Source organism: Canis lupus, chromosome 24 (genome assembly GCF_003254725.2).
Source record: "Canis lupus dingo isolate Sandy chromosome 24, ASM325472v2, whole genome shotgun sequence".
NCBI classification, from domain to species: Eukaryota; Metazoa; Chordata; class Mammalia; order Carnivora; family Canidae; genus Canis; species Canis lupus.
Genome location: NC_064266.1, coordinates 44,551,749 through 44,565,627, shown reverse-complemented (window position 1 = coordinate 44,565,627; position 13,879 = coordinate 44,551,749). Strand labels below are relative to the sequence as shown.

Sequence of the window (13,879 nt, the reverse complement as noted above, 5' to 3'; positions counted from 1 at the left end):
TAAAATAATTGAACAAGAGTTTGAGGTATAGGTTTTTGGCTAGACATACTGGCCATTTTCCTAGATGGTTTACAAAACACAAAAATTTTATATATTCCTTTTTTAAAAGACAACATAACTCTGAACTTTTAAATTGATATGTATTTTAAGGGAATCAGCTTTTTTGTCAGGATAAAAATAACCAGTTGTAACCTTTGTGCATATGTTGGGGGGAGTTGGGTGATGGCTTAAACAGAAGTAAAAATAGAAATGTGGAAATGAAGTTTGGCATGTGTTCATAAATGAGGCTGAATCTTGAAATAGATGAAGAAGAGAAGTAGCAGGATAATCATCTATAAAAGAGGCAGAAGTCTGAAAGAGCATCATGTGCTAGTGCAGGGAGTGCAGTACTGGGGTAGTTGGAGCACAGATCAGACTTGTGGGAAGATGCTGAAAGATGTACTGCATCTGGTCACGTTCCTGGACTTCGAAGCAGTGTTTTATAAGCCAAGGAGAAACATGATATGAATCACATGCTCTCAGAGAGTTTACAGTCATTTGTAACATAGGGTAGGTGATCAGAAATCTTGAGACCATTCAAGATTAGAATACTGTCATCAGTAAATACTTCAAAAACTAAACTACTGAGTCAGGGCATCTGGGTAACTCAGTCAGTTAAGTGCCTGCCTTTGGTTTAGGTCATGATCCTGGAGTCCTGGGATTAAGCTCTGGTTTGGGCTCCCCACTGAGCAGGGAGCTTGCTTCTTGCCCTCCCTCTGTCCCTACCCCTTGCTCAGCTCACTCTCTCACGCTTTCTGTTTCTCTCTCTCAAATAAATCTTTAAAATAAAATAAAATAAAATTGATCTTCTGAGTGAATTGTTTAAATGGCTGAATGATCACAAGACCATATGTAGGATCTGGGTTATTGCTAGGATTGGAAGACCTTTTTCCCAGAACTTCCTTGCTTCCTTGGTTTGGGTAATCCCATTTCTTAGGCTTCAGAGAATATTTAGAAAGTTATTTGTGCTTGAAAGGCAAAAAAGGGATAGAAACTAAAGCTTCTCTCAGTAATATGGATGAATCTTAGAAACAATGGTGAAAAATAAAGCAAATCATAGAATATTACATATGAATGAGATGATACTCTCTTCAAAGTTCATTGTATTGTTTTGGAATACTTATCTGGGAGGTAAAACTTTCTTTTTTAGATCAAGTGAATGAGAAATAATTCAGGATAATGAAGATATTCCCTTTTGGCAGAGGGGATATTGACCATCATACAGAGTACACATAAATAGATACATCATTATTCATAATTCAGCTCTTAAATTGAATGGTAGATTCATATAGGTGTTTGACTTTATAGATTATGTTATGTATTCTCCTGCATGTTTAAGAAGTTTTAGGATGTAAAGAAGATGAAAGGAAATTGGCAATTTGTATCCTACCAAACACTATAAAATTATCAATGTCAGTTTAGCCTCAAATCATCTTGAAATTTAAATTTTTGAATGAGTTTAAAGATGTATTTATTCTTGGTGTTATGATTTTAACTTTTTTTTAAAGATTTTATTTATTTATTCATGAGAGACAGAGAGAGAGAGAGAGAGGCAGAGACACAGGCAGGGGGAGAAGCAGGCTCCATGCAGGGAGCCTGATGTGGGACTTGATCCCAGGTCTCCAGGATCAGGCCCTGGGCAGGAGGCAGCACTAAACTGCTGAGCCACCCGGGCTGCCCATAATTTTAACTTCTATGCAAAAATATTCAAAAAAAATTTAATGCCAGTTCTTATCTATTTGAAAATTTTATTTTCTTGAATTGCAGGACCATCTTTGGAAAGGGGACAACCAAAATCTAAAATGGTAAAGCCAAGAAGTTTGTGTTCAAACACCCCTTTAAAATTATATTTCTTCTGTCATGTAAAAAAATTCATTTTTCATCTCATAATTTTATCCTTATGGTTACTTGTTTTTCCATAATTATTCTAGCCTTTGCATGCATCCTCCTACCTTTCCCTTTTTGGATCATGTTGGCCTGTTTTCTTCTGTAGTTCTAGGAACTTTTGATATCTCTGCTTCTCTTTTTTTCCTGTTTTTTACATGCGTTAAGTAATATATACCAGGCCTCTCAGACCTTTAATGACAGGGATAGAAAAAGGTGATAGAGAAGATATAAGGACAGAAAGATAAAATCCAGTCTTTGAAAAATATTAATCAGGAATCTTTTTATTTCTACAAATATTTTATGTATATCTTGTCATAGTGCCAATTTTACAGCAAATAGTTTGTATTTCTTATATCTCAAATGTTGATCTAATAATTTAGAAATTTTTCTCCTAAAGACACCCAACAAAAACATCACCAAAAAGGTAGAGGAGAGAGTTCCAGATGGGAGAATCAGACTTCCACGAAGAGCGACAAAAACCAAAAAAAATTATAAAGATCTCTCAAATTCAGAATCAGAGAATGAACAAGAATTTTCACTTTCGTTTAAAGAGAAATTGCTAGTAAAGGTAAATAGATACAATTCAGACTAAAAATTTCTGAAAAGCCTGTGAGAATATTAAATATAGAATGTATTTTTTGCAAAAATGTCAGATTTGTCACATTTTAAGATTTAACATTCTGCATGAGAAATTTTATAGGTTAAAAGTTGATCTTTAGACAATGCGGCAAAATGTGTGATAAATTGGCATTAGTGTTACAAAACAGATGTTTGGCTCTAGGAAAATGATAACCTGAAGATCATATCTTTGAATTAGAAAAATGCTTGTTTTTTTTTCAAAATTATACTCCAAAAAAGTGCAGACTGTTGGGAAGCTGTGAATCTTTCTCTTGAATGGACCTGAGATTCTTCCCATATATTGCCCACCTGTGTCCATCCCTGGCTTCTCTCTGGGAATATTACAGATGTATTCTCTAGCCATCTGTGCTAGAAAGACTTCTTTTTAACAAAGTAAAAAGCAAAACAATAACACAAAAAATTCAGTGCTTACAATATGCCAGGTGCTATGCTAAGTACTTTAACTTCTTAAAATCTCTTAAGTACCATAGGTGACTCGTATTATTATTGACATCTCATTTTACAAATGAGAAATTGAGGCTCAAAGAGATAAAGGAACTTGCCCAAGGTCACACAGGTAGGAGGTGGTAAAACAAAGGTTTGGACCCAGAGAGTCTGACACTAAAGGTAGGTCTCTGGCCATTACTCTGTTCTGATTTCACATCATTAAACTTCCATCTTCCCTTGTTTCTAACCTTGTTAACCTTTACTTGGAAGACTTTAAGGACTTTATAACTTATCTCCGGATTTTCTATCACTTCTTAATTTACTATGCACATAGCCAGCTGAGTCTTCCCAAGCCACCTTTCCTCTTATCTAACTTCAAAGAAAAACCCTGAAAATCTCCATATAGTGAAATAGTGTATCAGAATACCTTTGCAAGCTCATTTCCTCTCTTCCCCGGTAAAACAAACAGAATAACCCATGACTCCCAAACAGAACCTGTGACGTGCTTGCTTCGGCAGCACACGTACCAAACAAGACCCTTGCTTCTCCACTCCCTGTGCTGTTAGGGGTCTCTCATGGCCTTAGTATATCCCTCACCACGTCCTTTAACAGCTCCCAAGCATGACAAGTACCATGCAATCCAGGAACTTTTTCTGGTTTTTCTAAACTGGATATAATCTTCTTACAGCATTTTGTTTGTATTTCTTATAATATTACAATCCATGAACTGTATTTTTCTGTGAATTTGTCATATGCCTTCTAGTATATTAGAAAGTCCTCCGCTACTTGTGTTGAGCCCCCTGTTGTGCCTGTAAATAGTAGAAGATATTTACTATTTCAGCATAATTTGTTTTATATGTTCAAGTATAAATTCTTTGCATTTAAGTATAATTTGAGAGTTGTCAATACATTTAGGAGGAGAATATCCATTCCAGAAGCAAAACCATGAAGCTTCCAAAGAAACAACAGAACACCTTCTCTGCCGAAAAACAAAAGGATATACCATCATCTCTACCAAAAGATGCTGTAAGAGATAATAGCCTTGGCTTATCTCCTATATCTTTATCTGGGAGCCCATCCTCTATAGAAGTAATGAGATGTCAGTATCATTTTATTTCTTATAAAATATTCAATAAATTTCTGTTATAACTATAATTCTGTGAAAATAGAGTTTGAAGATTAACAAATATGCCCTTCAAAATTATGGGTACTCAAAACTTCATTTTTTGAACTAGTAAATGTTAGTAACGTGGTCTTTGCAAAGTAGACAACAGTTGTCCCTATGACAGTCAGGTCTTTAATGGTAGGGAGTTAAAGACCAAATGCTTCAATATGGAAAGTATTTATATTTACAAATTATAATGTGAAAACTGAATAAACTTTTAGGTGCTTAATCCCTAGATATATTTAATAACATGAAAATAATGATGAGCATTTCTACTACTTCTTTTATACATTTCATTGACTAAAGTCCCCAAGAAATATCATGGTCATTCTGTGGACCCATAGTGGATTATCTTTTGTGATTTCAGGTTTTGCTTTTATTTAAAAATAACTGACAAAAATTCATATTCTTTGGAGTATTGGTGTATACACAGATATACATCACACACTTTTCTAGTTTGGAAACTATAAGTTTGTACTTTTTTTAAGTTCCTTTTAAGGATATTTTAAAGCATTTCCAAGTATCCATCTTTTCGGTTAAAATTCAGTTAAATAAGTTAACATATACTTTCTCCAAAGTAGCTGATTCATTCTTTTCTAGAATATTTTCATAGAGCATAGACCATTGTCATCTCAGATAACCACATACTAACAGACAGATGCATATGCCCTGATTTGATCTGAAAACTGAGAATCATTTACACTAAGGTTTATTTTGGCCATAAATTTCCTTGTCTATATATGAAGGATTTAAATAAGATGATTTCCCAAGCTATCTCCAACCAGAAAATTCTTTATCTTTATGTGACAGTATTGGCTAGGATGTCAAAATACTCAAGATTAGGTTGATCATTACAGAGCAGCTCATACTATAGATAATTTTGTTTGAACTTTTGAAATTTCTTGTAATTACATTTTTAAATGAGCCATAATATTTTTCAGAGTCTTACAAATTAAATATAGTTTGGTCTTGATTTATTGAACATTTATCTTTTTAAATATAGATAATATTTGAGGATTTGATTAATCATTATATTCTTAGAATATAATTGTACTATTTCTGAAGTGGACACCAGTGACAATACCTGCCATCTGTTTTTTGTGTTCTGTGAGGCAATACAGGTACAGAGAAAATAAGAGAAAGGGATTTTACTCAAGATTTTGATGGTGTGACAAAATCCCTATCACCTTCTCTGAAAACGTCACCTGAATCCTCAAACAGTAAATATGGAGTTGGAGGTCCAATAAAGTCACCTACAAACAGTGACAAAAAATTATGTGCAAGAGAAAGTTGCTCACTAATTCCACAGTCCTTCTTGTTGGTAAGAATATACATGATTTTTTTTTCCCTTTTCAGATATACCAGAGAGGGTAAATTATTTGCCTCTAATCTTAATCAAATATATATTGCTTATCCACTTAATATAGAGTTCTGGGGTTTGGTCTGTGGGAGAAGAATAACCTACTGAGATGTAAAAAGCCTCTGAAACTTCTAGACTAGTAAGTAGCTGTACAGGAGTAAGAATGTGGTGTTGTGGGAAGTATTGAGTGCTGTTAGCACTATTGCTATAGGAATGATCACTTCCACAGAGGCACTGCTTACTTGTCTGTACATCCAAACCACATAGTTCATGAATGAATACTAAAATGAACAAATTTTATGGTACCTGAAAAATTCTTTATTCTTCCTCTGTTGTATATTATCAAATGTACTATTTCTTCTTATATGTAGGTATGTTCTGAAGGGTTGTAAAAAGACATTAAAGATAGGAATCAATTATGGTCAAAGTGAGGGAGGGTAGCTAAAACTGTTATGCCTACAAGGAATAGTATAAGTTGTGGATACTTTGGTACCAGTTTATAAACCCCATGCCACCTCCACTCCCCTCTTTTTTTTTTTTTTGGCTTGGGTTATATAGATGTATTAATTTGGAGGATCTTAAAGAAGTAATGTTACAGAACTGACTACCAGGATCATATAGTTCACTATAACTGGGCATAGCAGAAAGAGTTTTGAGTCAGAATTGCATTTAAATCCTGACTCCAGGGATCCCTGGGTGGCGCAGCGGTTTGGCACCTGCCTTTGGCCCAGGGTGCGGTCCTGGAGGCCCGGGATCGAATCCCACATCAGGCTCCCGGTGCATGGAGCCTGCTTCTCCCTCTGCCTGTGTCTCTGCCTCTCTCTCTCTCTCTCTCTCTGTGACTATCATAAATAAATTAAAAAAAATTTTTTTAAAATAAATAAATAAATCCTGACTCCACTATTTGCTAACTATGTAACATTTTATAAATTAATGAATCCCTCTGCACCTTAGTTTTCCATCTGCACAGTGGGGCTGTGAAAAATTAGTCTGATTGTGTAAGCATTAATATCTGATACCTGGCAAATACCCAAATATATTATTCTCTTGATATGTGCTAAGCTCTGTATACAGAAATGGAATCAATGAGAGTTCAGTCCACCTAAAAACCTCTAATAAAACCAAACTTCTGTCCTAGCACTTTGAACCGAATGATTTTATTCCTACAGGATTTTATTCCCTTTATTCTGTTTAACCAGTAGTTTTTAGAGAGCATATTTTTCTAACAAAATCTCTCATGAAAGCACCGATGTGCCAAACAGATAAAAATGGACTACACTATTTAAAGCAGAAAGGAGGTCTGCACCCTAACCTACTCAGCCTGTCTCCCTAATAACCCCCAAAGCACCTTTGCGAGATTCTCAGTTTCTAGAGACCATAGTTTGAACACCAGTTTCCCACTGGATCATAATCCCACTGTCCTTTGTCAGAATTGCTCTACCATCCTTGGTTTCCCTGAACCCTTTATCCTTTCAGTATCCTATCTTGCAAATCTCAAAACCTAGAAAATCTCCTACCTACTTTATGTTATCAGTCTAGTTGGAGTTTTAATTGTTATATACTTATTGGCTGTTTCCCATTTACTGTTGACTCTTAGATATCAGAAATTTGCTATAGTCTCCAACACTGCTATATGATGGTGTCCATTTCTCTACAGTTTTAACTGTATGTTACTATATGGTTCTCTTTGTGTCAGTTTGATGAGTATAGTAACTTTAATGTGCATTTTATTGATTAACAGCATTAGTATTCCTGTTTTTTGGCTAGTTTGTGATAATTGCATCATTGGCTTTTTCTTATTGATTTGTAGTTCTTAAAATATTCTAGATATTAATTCTGTATTGTTTATGTACAATGCAAAAGAATTGTTATGTACATTGTTATGTACAATGCAAAAGAATGCAAACATTCTTTTTCCAGTATGTATCTTTTCATTTAAATAAAAAACTTCCATAGGACAAAAAAATGGTATCATGAAATTTACCAGTCTTTGTGTTCAAGAAATCCCTCAGCTACTGTCCTATTCCTTTCTGGTAAAAATTCAACCTTTAGCTTTTCAATCTTTCTAGGCTTTCTCTTTGCCATGTGTATAGTGAATTAGTGCATGAGGTACTCTCCTGTCTCCATTGTTTGCAATGATCATTTGGGCACAGCCCAGACAACTAGGGGGCCAGCTGTAAGGCAGGCTCTCTCTGTGTGCTGAGGCCACATCACTTTCATCAGTAGAGCCTGATGCTACCAGGGTACTTCACCACTCCACACTCCTCTTGCACATGCTCTTGACCCTCTACTCATCCACATAAATTTTGGAGTTTGTCTAAGGGAAGAATTTCCATTTCCCAATATTGATACTGAGATTTTTCATCCATATATTTTTCTCTCTACATTTTGGTATTATTTACAACAAAATTATGCCAAATCTTCCACAAAGAAAATTAGATCCTACATTTTATGGATTTTCTTTTTACTGTATTAAAAAAACTATATTTTCTGGATTTTTAATTTTTTGCTTTTGTATAGAAACATTGTTGATTTTTATATCTCCAACTACCTTGACTAATTCTGTCATAATTCCCTGCCATAGGTCCTCTTGGATTTTGGATATAGGCAGTTACTCATGATAATTTTTGTATTTTCCATTCCAGTCCTTATACTTAAGTTTTTTATTGTTAAGATGACAGTGACCTCGGGGGGAGTGTTAACTAGATACTGTACCAGCAGGCATGCTTATTCGTAGTTTCTGGTAGATACTTTTATCAAATTAACGTTTTAGTTGTCTAAGGACTTTTTCCCATTAAATTGTGAATGGGTGATGAATTTTAGCAGCAAATGAAATATTCCCTCAAAACATTAGTTTTGGGGGCACCTGGGTGGCTCATTGGTTGAGTCTCTGCCTTTGGCTTAAGTCATGATCCTAGCTAGGGTCCTGGGATCGAGTCCCACATGCAGGGAGACTGCTTCCCCCTCTGCCTGTGTCTTTGCTCTCTGTGTGTTTCTCATGAATAAATAAAATCTTTAAAAAAAAGCACACACACACACACACACACACATATGTTTTGGTTTCTTTTTTTATTTTAAAGTTTTTTATGTATTTATTCATGAGAGACACAGAAAGGGAGAGGCAGAGACATAGGCAGAGGGAGAAGCAGGCTCCCTCCTGGGAGCCTGATGTGGGCCTGGATCCCTGGACTGGGATCACACCCTGAGTCGAAGGCAGGTGTGCTCAACCGCTGAGCCACCCAGGCATCCCAAGTTTTGGTTTCATACCGTGGTTTTGGCTTTAAGTAATTTTCTAATTTCCTTTGGGTTTGCATATGTCTTGTTCATTCATACTCCCAATTAGTAATACTGTTATGAATAGAAAAAATATAAATTCTGTGGTGTTTACATAAGAAACACACAATTGGAACAGCTACTCAGATGTAAGTACTTATAGTTCAGAAAAAACAGTTGATGGAAGTTGAACTTGCAAACAACAATGAAAATCTTGGACAAAGCGTTAGAGGCTTAAAGGGTAGTACAACTAACCAACTTAAACTAAGATAGTCCTTATAAGAATCAGATTACTGGCCTCTAGTAATAATGTTTTAATATTTGTTAACTTGTTAATTGAAAATCTGATGTTTAAAGTGCAGGATGTTGTCATCATGGAAGAAAGTTGACATTTTTTAAATGAGAAGTTGTAAGTCTTAAATAGTGAGATACAGCTGCTGAACCACTGACTTACATAGTTATAAGGGACTTTCTGGTTTCCTGAATACATAGAAATTTGGTTGAGCTTTGTGCCACTATAGTAGTCCATCAGTCCATCATCAAAAATATTGTAATATCCTGTAAAACACAGAACAGTAAGGCAAAATTTTACAGTTTAGGGAAGGCTGGGATTTAACCTCCACCTTAGTAGATAGGTTGCTGTTCCTTCGCTGCTTGGTCTGGATCTGTTGACCCACCTAATAAGTAAAGGGAGGAACCGGGGGCAGGCATGTATTTTTATGGAATAGGAAAATGATTCCTTTGACTGGAATGGAGAAACCTGTATACTGAAGCAGGAAAACACCAGGTTAGATGAAAAAGATGTGGCTGAAATGGAGATTGAAAGAAGAGTTTAGATTTCTATTTTGTATGGCTTCCTGTTTCCCCGACTCAAATCAAAATCCTAATGAGGAAGGATTGAAAAGCGGGAGTAGTCGAAAAAGTCAGCTGAAAACTATTGCTATCATATAGGATTGAGGTGAATATAGGAATGTCATGTTAGAGATGCAGGGAAGGGATATAAACAAAACCATCTGATAAAGGAATGGACAGCATTTGCAGTTCACTTGCTTTACAGTTTGAGAAAGATGGTCAAAGGTGAAGCCAAGACTGTTAACAGAATTTGTTTCCAATTTCTAATATCTATTTTAGGGAAATCGTTCTACATCTCCACTATCCATGTCTAGTGAAGGAAGAGAGCAAATATGGTGTGACATGCCTTGTGACTCTACTCATGTGTCAGGTATGTAGTCACAGAACTGCTTTAAAAACCATATTAGAGAAATACTACTGTGAAATGTTATCTAAAGGAATTATATTTTAAGTCCTACCATGTATTCAACTTAATGTCAAGTTGAAAATAAACTAGATACAACTTAATGCGCAGTTGCCTAAATACAAATAACTGAAAGCCTTTAATAAAAGCAAGAAAATTATTAGGTATTTTTAATCAAGATTGTAGCACTATTTTTTAACTGTTCTTAAGACTCCATACAGCATATTAGTTGCAAACGAATGTACGTGGAAGATAATCTAAGTAGTGCTGATGAAGTAGAATTGGAAAAGGAGGAGGAAGGGAGAGTATGCTTGATTCCCAAAAAACGATCTAAAAATGAAGATAGCGTTCATCACACTTACGAAGGTAGGTAGATCAAATGCCTGTGTCAAATGCAATTATGGTGGAAGGTGGCTTCTTAGATCTTGAATGACCCACAAAAAAATCTCCTTTGTAAAGAGAACTCCGGAGAAGTCTAATAAGGATGATGCTGTATCACAAAGTTCACTTTATGTGAAGAATATGGTAGTAAGGATCTGTTTGCATTCCTAAATCTCCTTTAAGATTTTATTATTACCACGTATAAGCTTTACTAGAATATGAATTTACTGATCAGTCACTAAATATTTGGTTATTAGCATGGAAATAGTTAAAAAATGAACAATCCAGAAACTTCCATCTTGATATTGCCATTGCCAAAATGACTTTTTAGAAATCAAAATATTTTTAAATTGAAAAATAGGAGGGTATACCTTTAATATCATAATTCTTAGATCACACATAGAATCTGAAAATAAGATTTGTTCTCAGCTTCATGACCAGTAAGGGTAAATTTGTATTAATACATATTTTAGGGATCCCTGGGTGGCGCAGTGGTTTGGCGCCTGCCTTTGGCCCAGGGCGCGATCCTGGAGACCCGGGATCAAATCCCACGTCAGGCTCCCAGTGCATGGAGCCTGCTTCTCCCTCTGCCTGTGTCTCTGCCTCTCTCTCTCTCTCTCTCTGTGACTATCATAAATTTAAAAAAATATACATATTTTAACTTTACCCGATTGTCTTCGTTTTTTAGTGTCTGGAAGTATATCTCCATTGTCAACAAATGACTTTTCTATCCATGGGGAAAGCTGGGAAAACGAACTCTCAGAGGTGATGTGCGAGAGCCTCAACGCAGAATTTAGGAGGAAATTTCATGTGCGTTACCATTCTTTAAATTATGATTTAAAAAATAAAAATAAAAAAATAAAAAAAAATAAATTATGATTTATACCTGGGAGGCCTGGGTGGTTCAGTGGTTGAGCATCTGCCTTCAGCTCAGGGTGTGATCCTGGGGTCCTGGGATTGAGTTCTGCATCAGGCTCCCTGCAGGGAGCCTGCTTCTCCCTCTACCTGTGTCTCTGCCTCTCTCTGTGTCTCTCATAAATAAAATCTTTAAAAAATATATGATTTATACCCAGTCATATGAAGAGATACCAGCTTTCTACTAGACTCTCAGCTGGTTTGATCGTATGGCCACAAAACATCCATTTACTAATCCCTTTGTCTTTGTGGACTGGTGACAAGTGGGGTGACTCCAGGTTTCTCTTCTAAAATCTGTGTATTATCCATATTCTTTCTTCTCCTGGATTCTTTGTCTCATTTCCCTTTTCAGTTTTTTTATTATTTGGACTCTTAGTGTGATTTTTCTTTTTTACCCTGAACAATTTTCTTTTCATGCCTCATGTTTTTGTTGCATGGAATGGGGACGGTTAGGGCGCTGTATAAAACATGAAACCCCCTCATTCCGTGTTACCAGGTCTGTACACTTACATAGCCTTAGCTGCTGAGGTTTGAGTGAAGTGAAGTTTGCAAAAATGCTGTGTAGGAAATTTTTAGGTATTGTTTTCTCCACCTGCCTCTTTTTCCCACACACCTGTGTTTATAAGAGTTCTTTGCCTCCTGGTAACCTGTGCAGAAATACATCTTTTATCATCAGCCCCATTTCCTCCTTTGCTTCTCTCTGAAATTAAAATTCTGTATATTTTATTTTGATTTCATGTGTGTGTGTGTGTGTGTGTGTGTGTGTATATATATATATATATATATATATGTAATTTATTGTAGTTTGATTTGCCAACATATAACACCCAGTGCTCATCCTGTCAAGTGCCCCCCTCAGTACCCAACACCCCATCCCCCGGGGCCCACCTCCCCTTCCACTACCCCTTGTTTGTTTCCCAGAGTTAGGAATCTCTCATGTTTTATTTTTATTTTAATTATCAAAGGCCAACCTAGTCTAAACAGAGGAGCCCTGATTTCTGTATCGTGTTCTGCACCTGGCTAGATCTAGCAAATGGGTTTTCTTGGAAGATGGTAATGATTCTGACTTTGAGGCTCTGTTCCTAAAGAGAATGATAATAACTAGCATATTTGTAAATAATTAGACTGTGGTGTCTTTACCAAGTCAAAACCTCCTTGATGGAACTGGATCCTGCTCTGATTGAACTTATTAACATTTTAGTTTAAATCCCCAAGTTTTCCATTTGTCGCTTTTCTGAGTTCTGAGTCATTTCCATGGTAAAGGCTTTGTTCGTAACATAGTCTTGGTTAGATTATTTTATAAAGAGTTTTCAGTTACAGCTTAGTGTTTTTCAGGTCCGCCAAAAAATTATGGATTACTTTACTAAGCAGTCTTGGAAAACAGCTCAACAACATCTGAATACAATGAACCAACAGATTCAGGAGTATAGGTCTGTAATAAAAAAAAAAAAAAAACCCTTTGAAATCTTCTGAATGCTACAGTTTCCAAAAATAACCTCATTTTGTTTCTTTAATAGGATCAACAAACTTGAAAAGTTCCAATTCATCATCATAGAGGAGTTGGAGAATTATGAAAAAGATTCACAGTCTTTAAAAGATTTGGAGAAAGAATTTGTGGTATGTGCTTTAAAAAAATTCTTAAAAGAGCTACACCCAGGAAAACTGTTAATTTTATTCTTTAGAAAATTGTTTTAGATTTCATATATATATATATATATATATATATATATATATATATATATATATACATATCACCTACAGACTGAAACTTAGTAAGGGGAAAACCCTGAAAGAGTGACATCTAGAATATGCTTAGCATATAGCCACATTGTTTATTTAAATTAGGAGTATAGGAATTCTGCAAGTTTTAATTTTTGTATTTTATAATTTAGGATTTCTGGGAGAAGACATTTCAGAAGTTCAGTGCCTATCAAAAAAGTGAACAGCAGAGGTTAGTGTGATATTCTTAATGACTGGAATCTGTATACATTTTTAATTTTTAAACAGTCTAAAAGTCTAATCATATTACAGCAATTTAAAATGATAACTACAAAAGTAACTCCTTTTGTTAGGCTTCACCTTTTGAAAGCGTCACTGGAAAAAAATGTCTTCTACAACACTGATTACGAGGACACTGTTTTTCGATCTGAGGTACCAGCTTCTACATTTTTATGTATCTCTCTTAATACCTCTTTGCTGTGAAGATTTTACAGTAAATTTCATAGATGAATTTTGCATTTACAGATGTGTTCAATGAAAGAAAATATGAAAATGCTGCAAGACAGGCTTCTGAAGGAAACAGTAAGTCCACTCTCGGGTCGGAGTTTCACGTGGAAGGGCCAGTCATGCTGCTGCGTCTCTTAATGGCAGTTCTTTCACAGGCTTTGCTTCTTTCTTTTTGGATTGAGAGACAGTTTTAGCTCAGCGATTTTTGTTGCTTGAGTTAGAATAATGGTAGCAAACTTATAGTAAAATATTAATACAGGTGATTAAAATGAGTCCCTCCTAAGGAAAAAAAGAGTTATCAGTTTGCTGATTT

At 35.5% G+C, this 13,879-nt stretch overlaps 1 protein-coding gene across 10 annotated transcripts in view; it reads left to right on the top strand.

Annotated features, from left to right (window-relative positions):
* The window catches only part of SYCP2 (synaptonemal complex protein 2), a 78,899-nt gene that overhangs the window by 63,541 nt on the left and 1,479 nt on the right, over positions 1-13,879 (top strand). For 6 of the 10 annotated variants that reach the window (XM_049100289.1, XM_049100291.1, XM_049100290.1 and 3 more), the window contains exons 31-42: positions 1,807-1,844; positions 2,324-2,494; positions 3,907-4,090; positions 5,269-5,477; positions 9,921-10,011; positions 10,255-10,410; positions 11,114-11,235; positions 12,676-12,770; positions 12,858-12,957; positions 13,233-13,291; positions 13,413-13,491; positions 13,585-13,641. In XM_049100289.1, coding sequence (XP_048956246.1) covers positions 1,807-1,844; positions 2,324-2,494; positions 3,907-4,090; positions 5,269-5,477; positions 9,921-10,011; positions 10,255-10,410; positions 11,114-11,235; positions 12,676-12,770; positions 12,858-12,957; positions 13,233-13,291; positions 13,413-13,491; positions 13,585-13,641 — 1,361 coding nt within the window. Of the gene's footprint in view, positions 1-1,806; positions 1,845-2,323; positions 2,495-2,531; positions 4,091-5,268; positions 5,478-9,920; positions 10,012-10,254; positions 10,411-11,113; positions 11,236-12,675; positions 12,771-12,857; positions 12,958-13,232; positions 13,292-13,412; positions 13,492-13,584; positions 13,642-13,879 lie in introns of those variants that run through there. The other 4 variants (XM_049100292.1, XM_049100293.1, XM_049100296.1 and 1 more) reach the window with 4 other exon arrangements.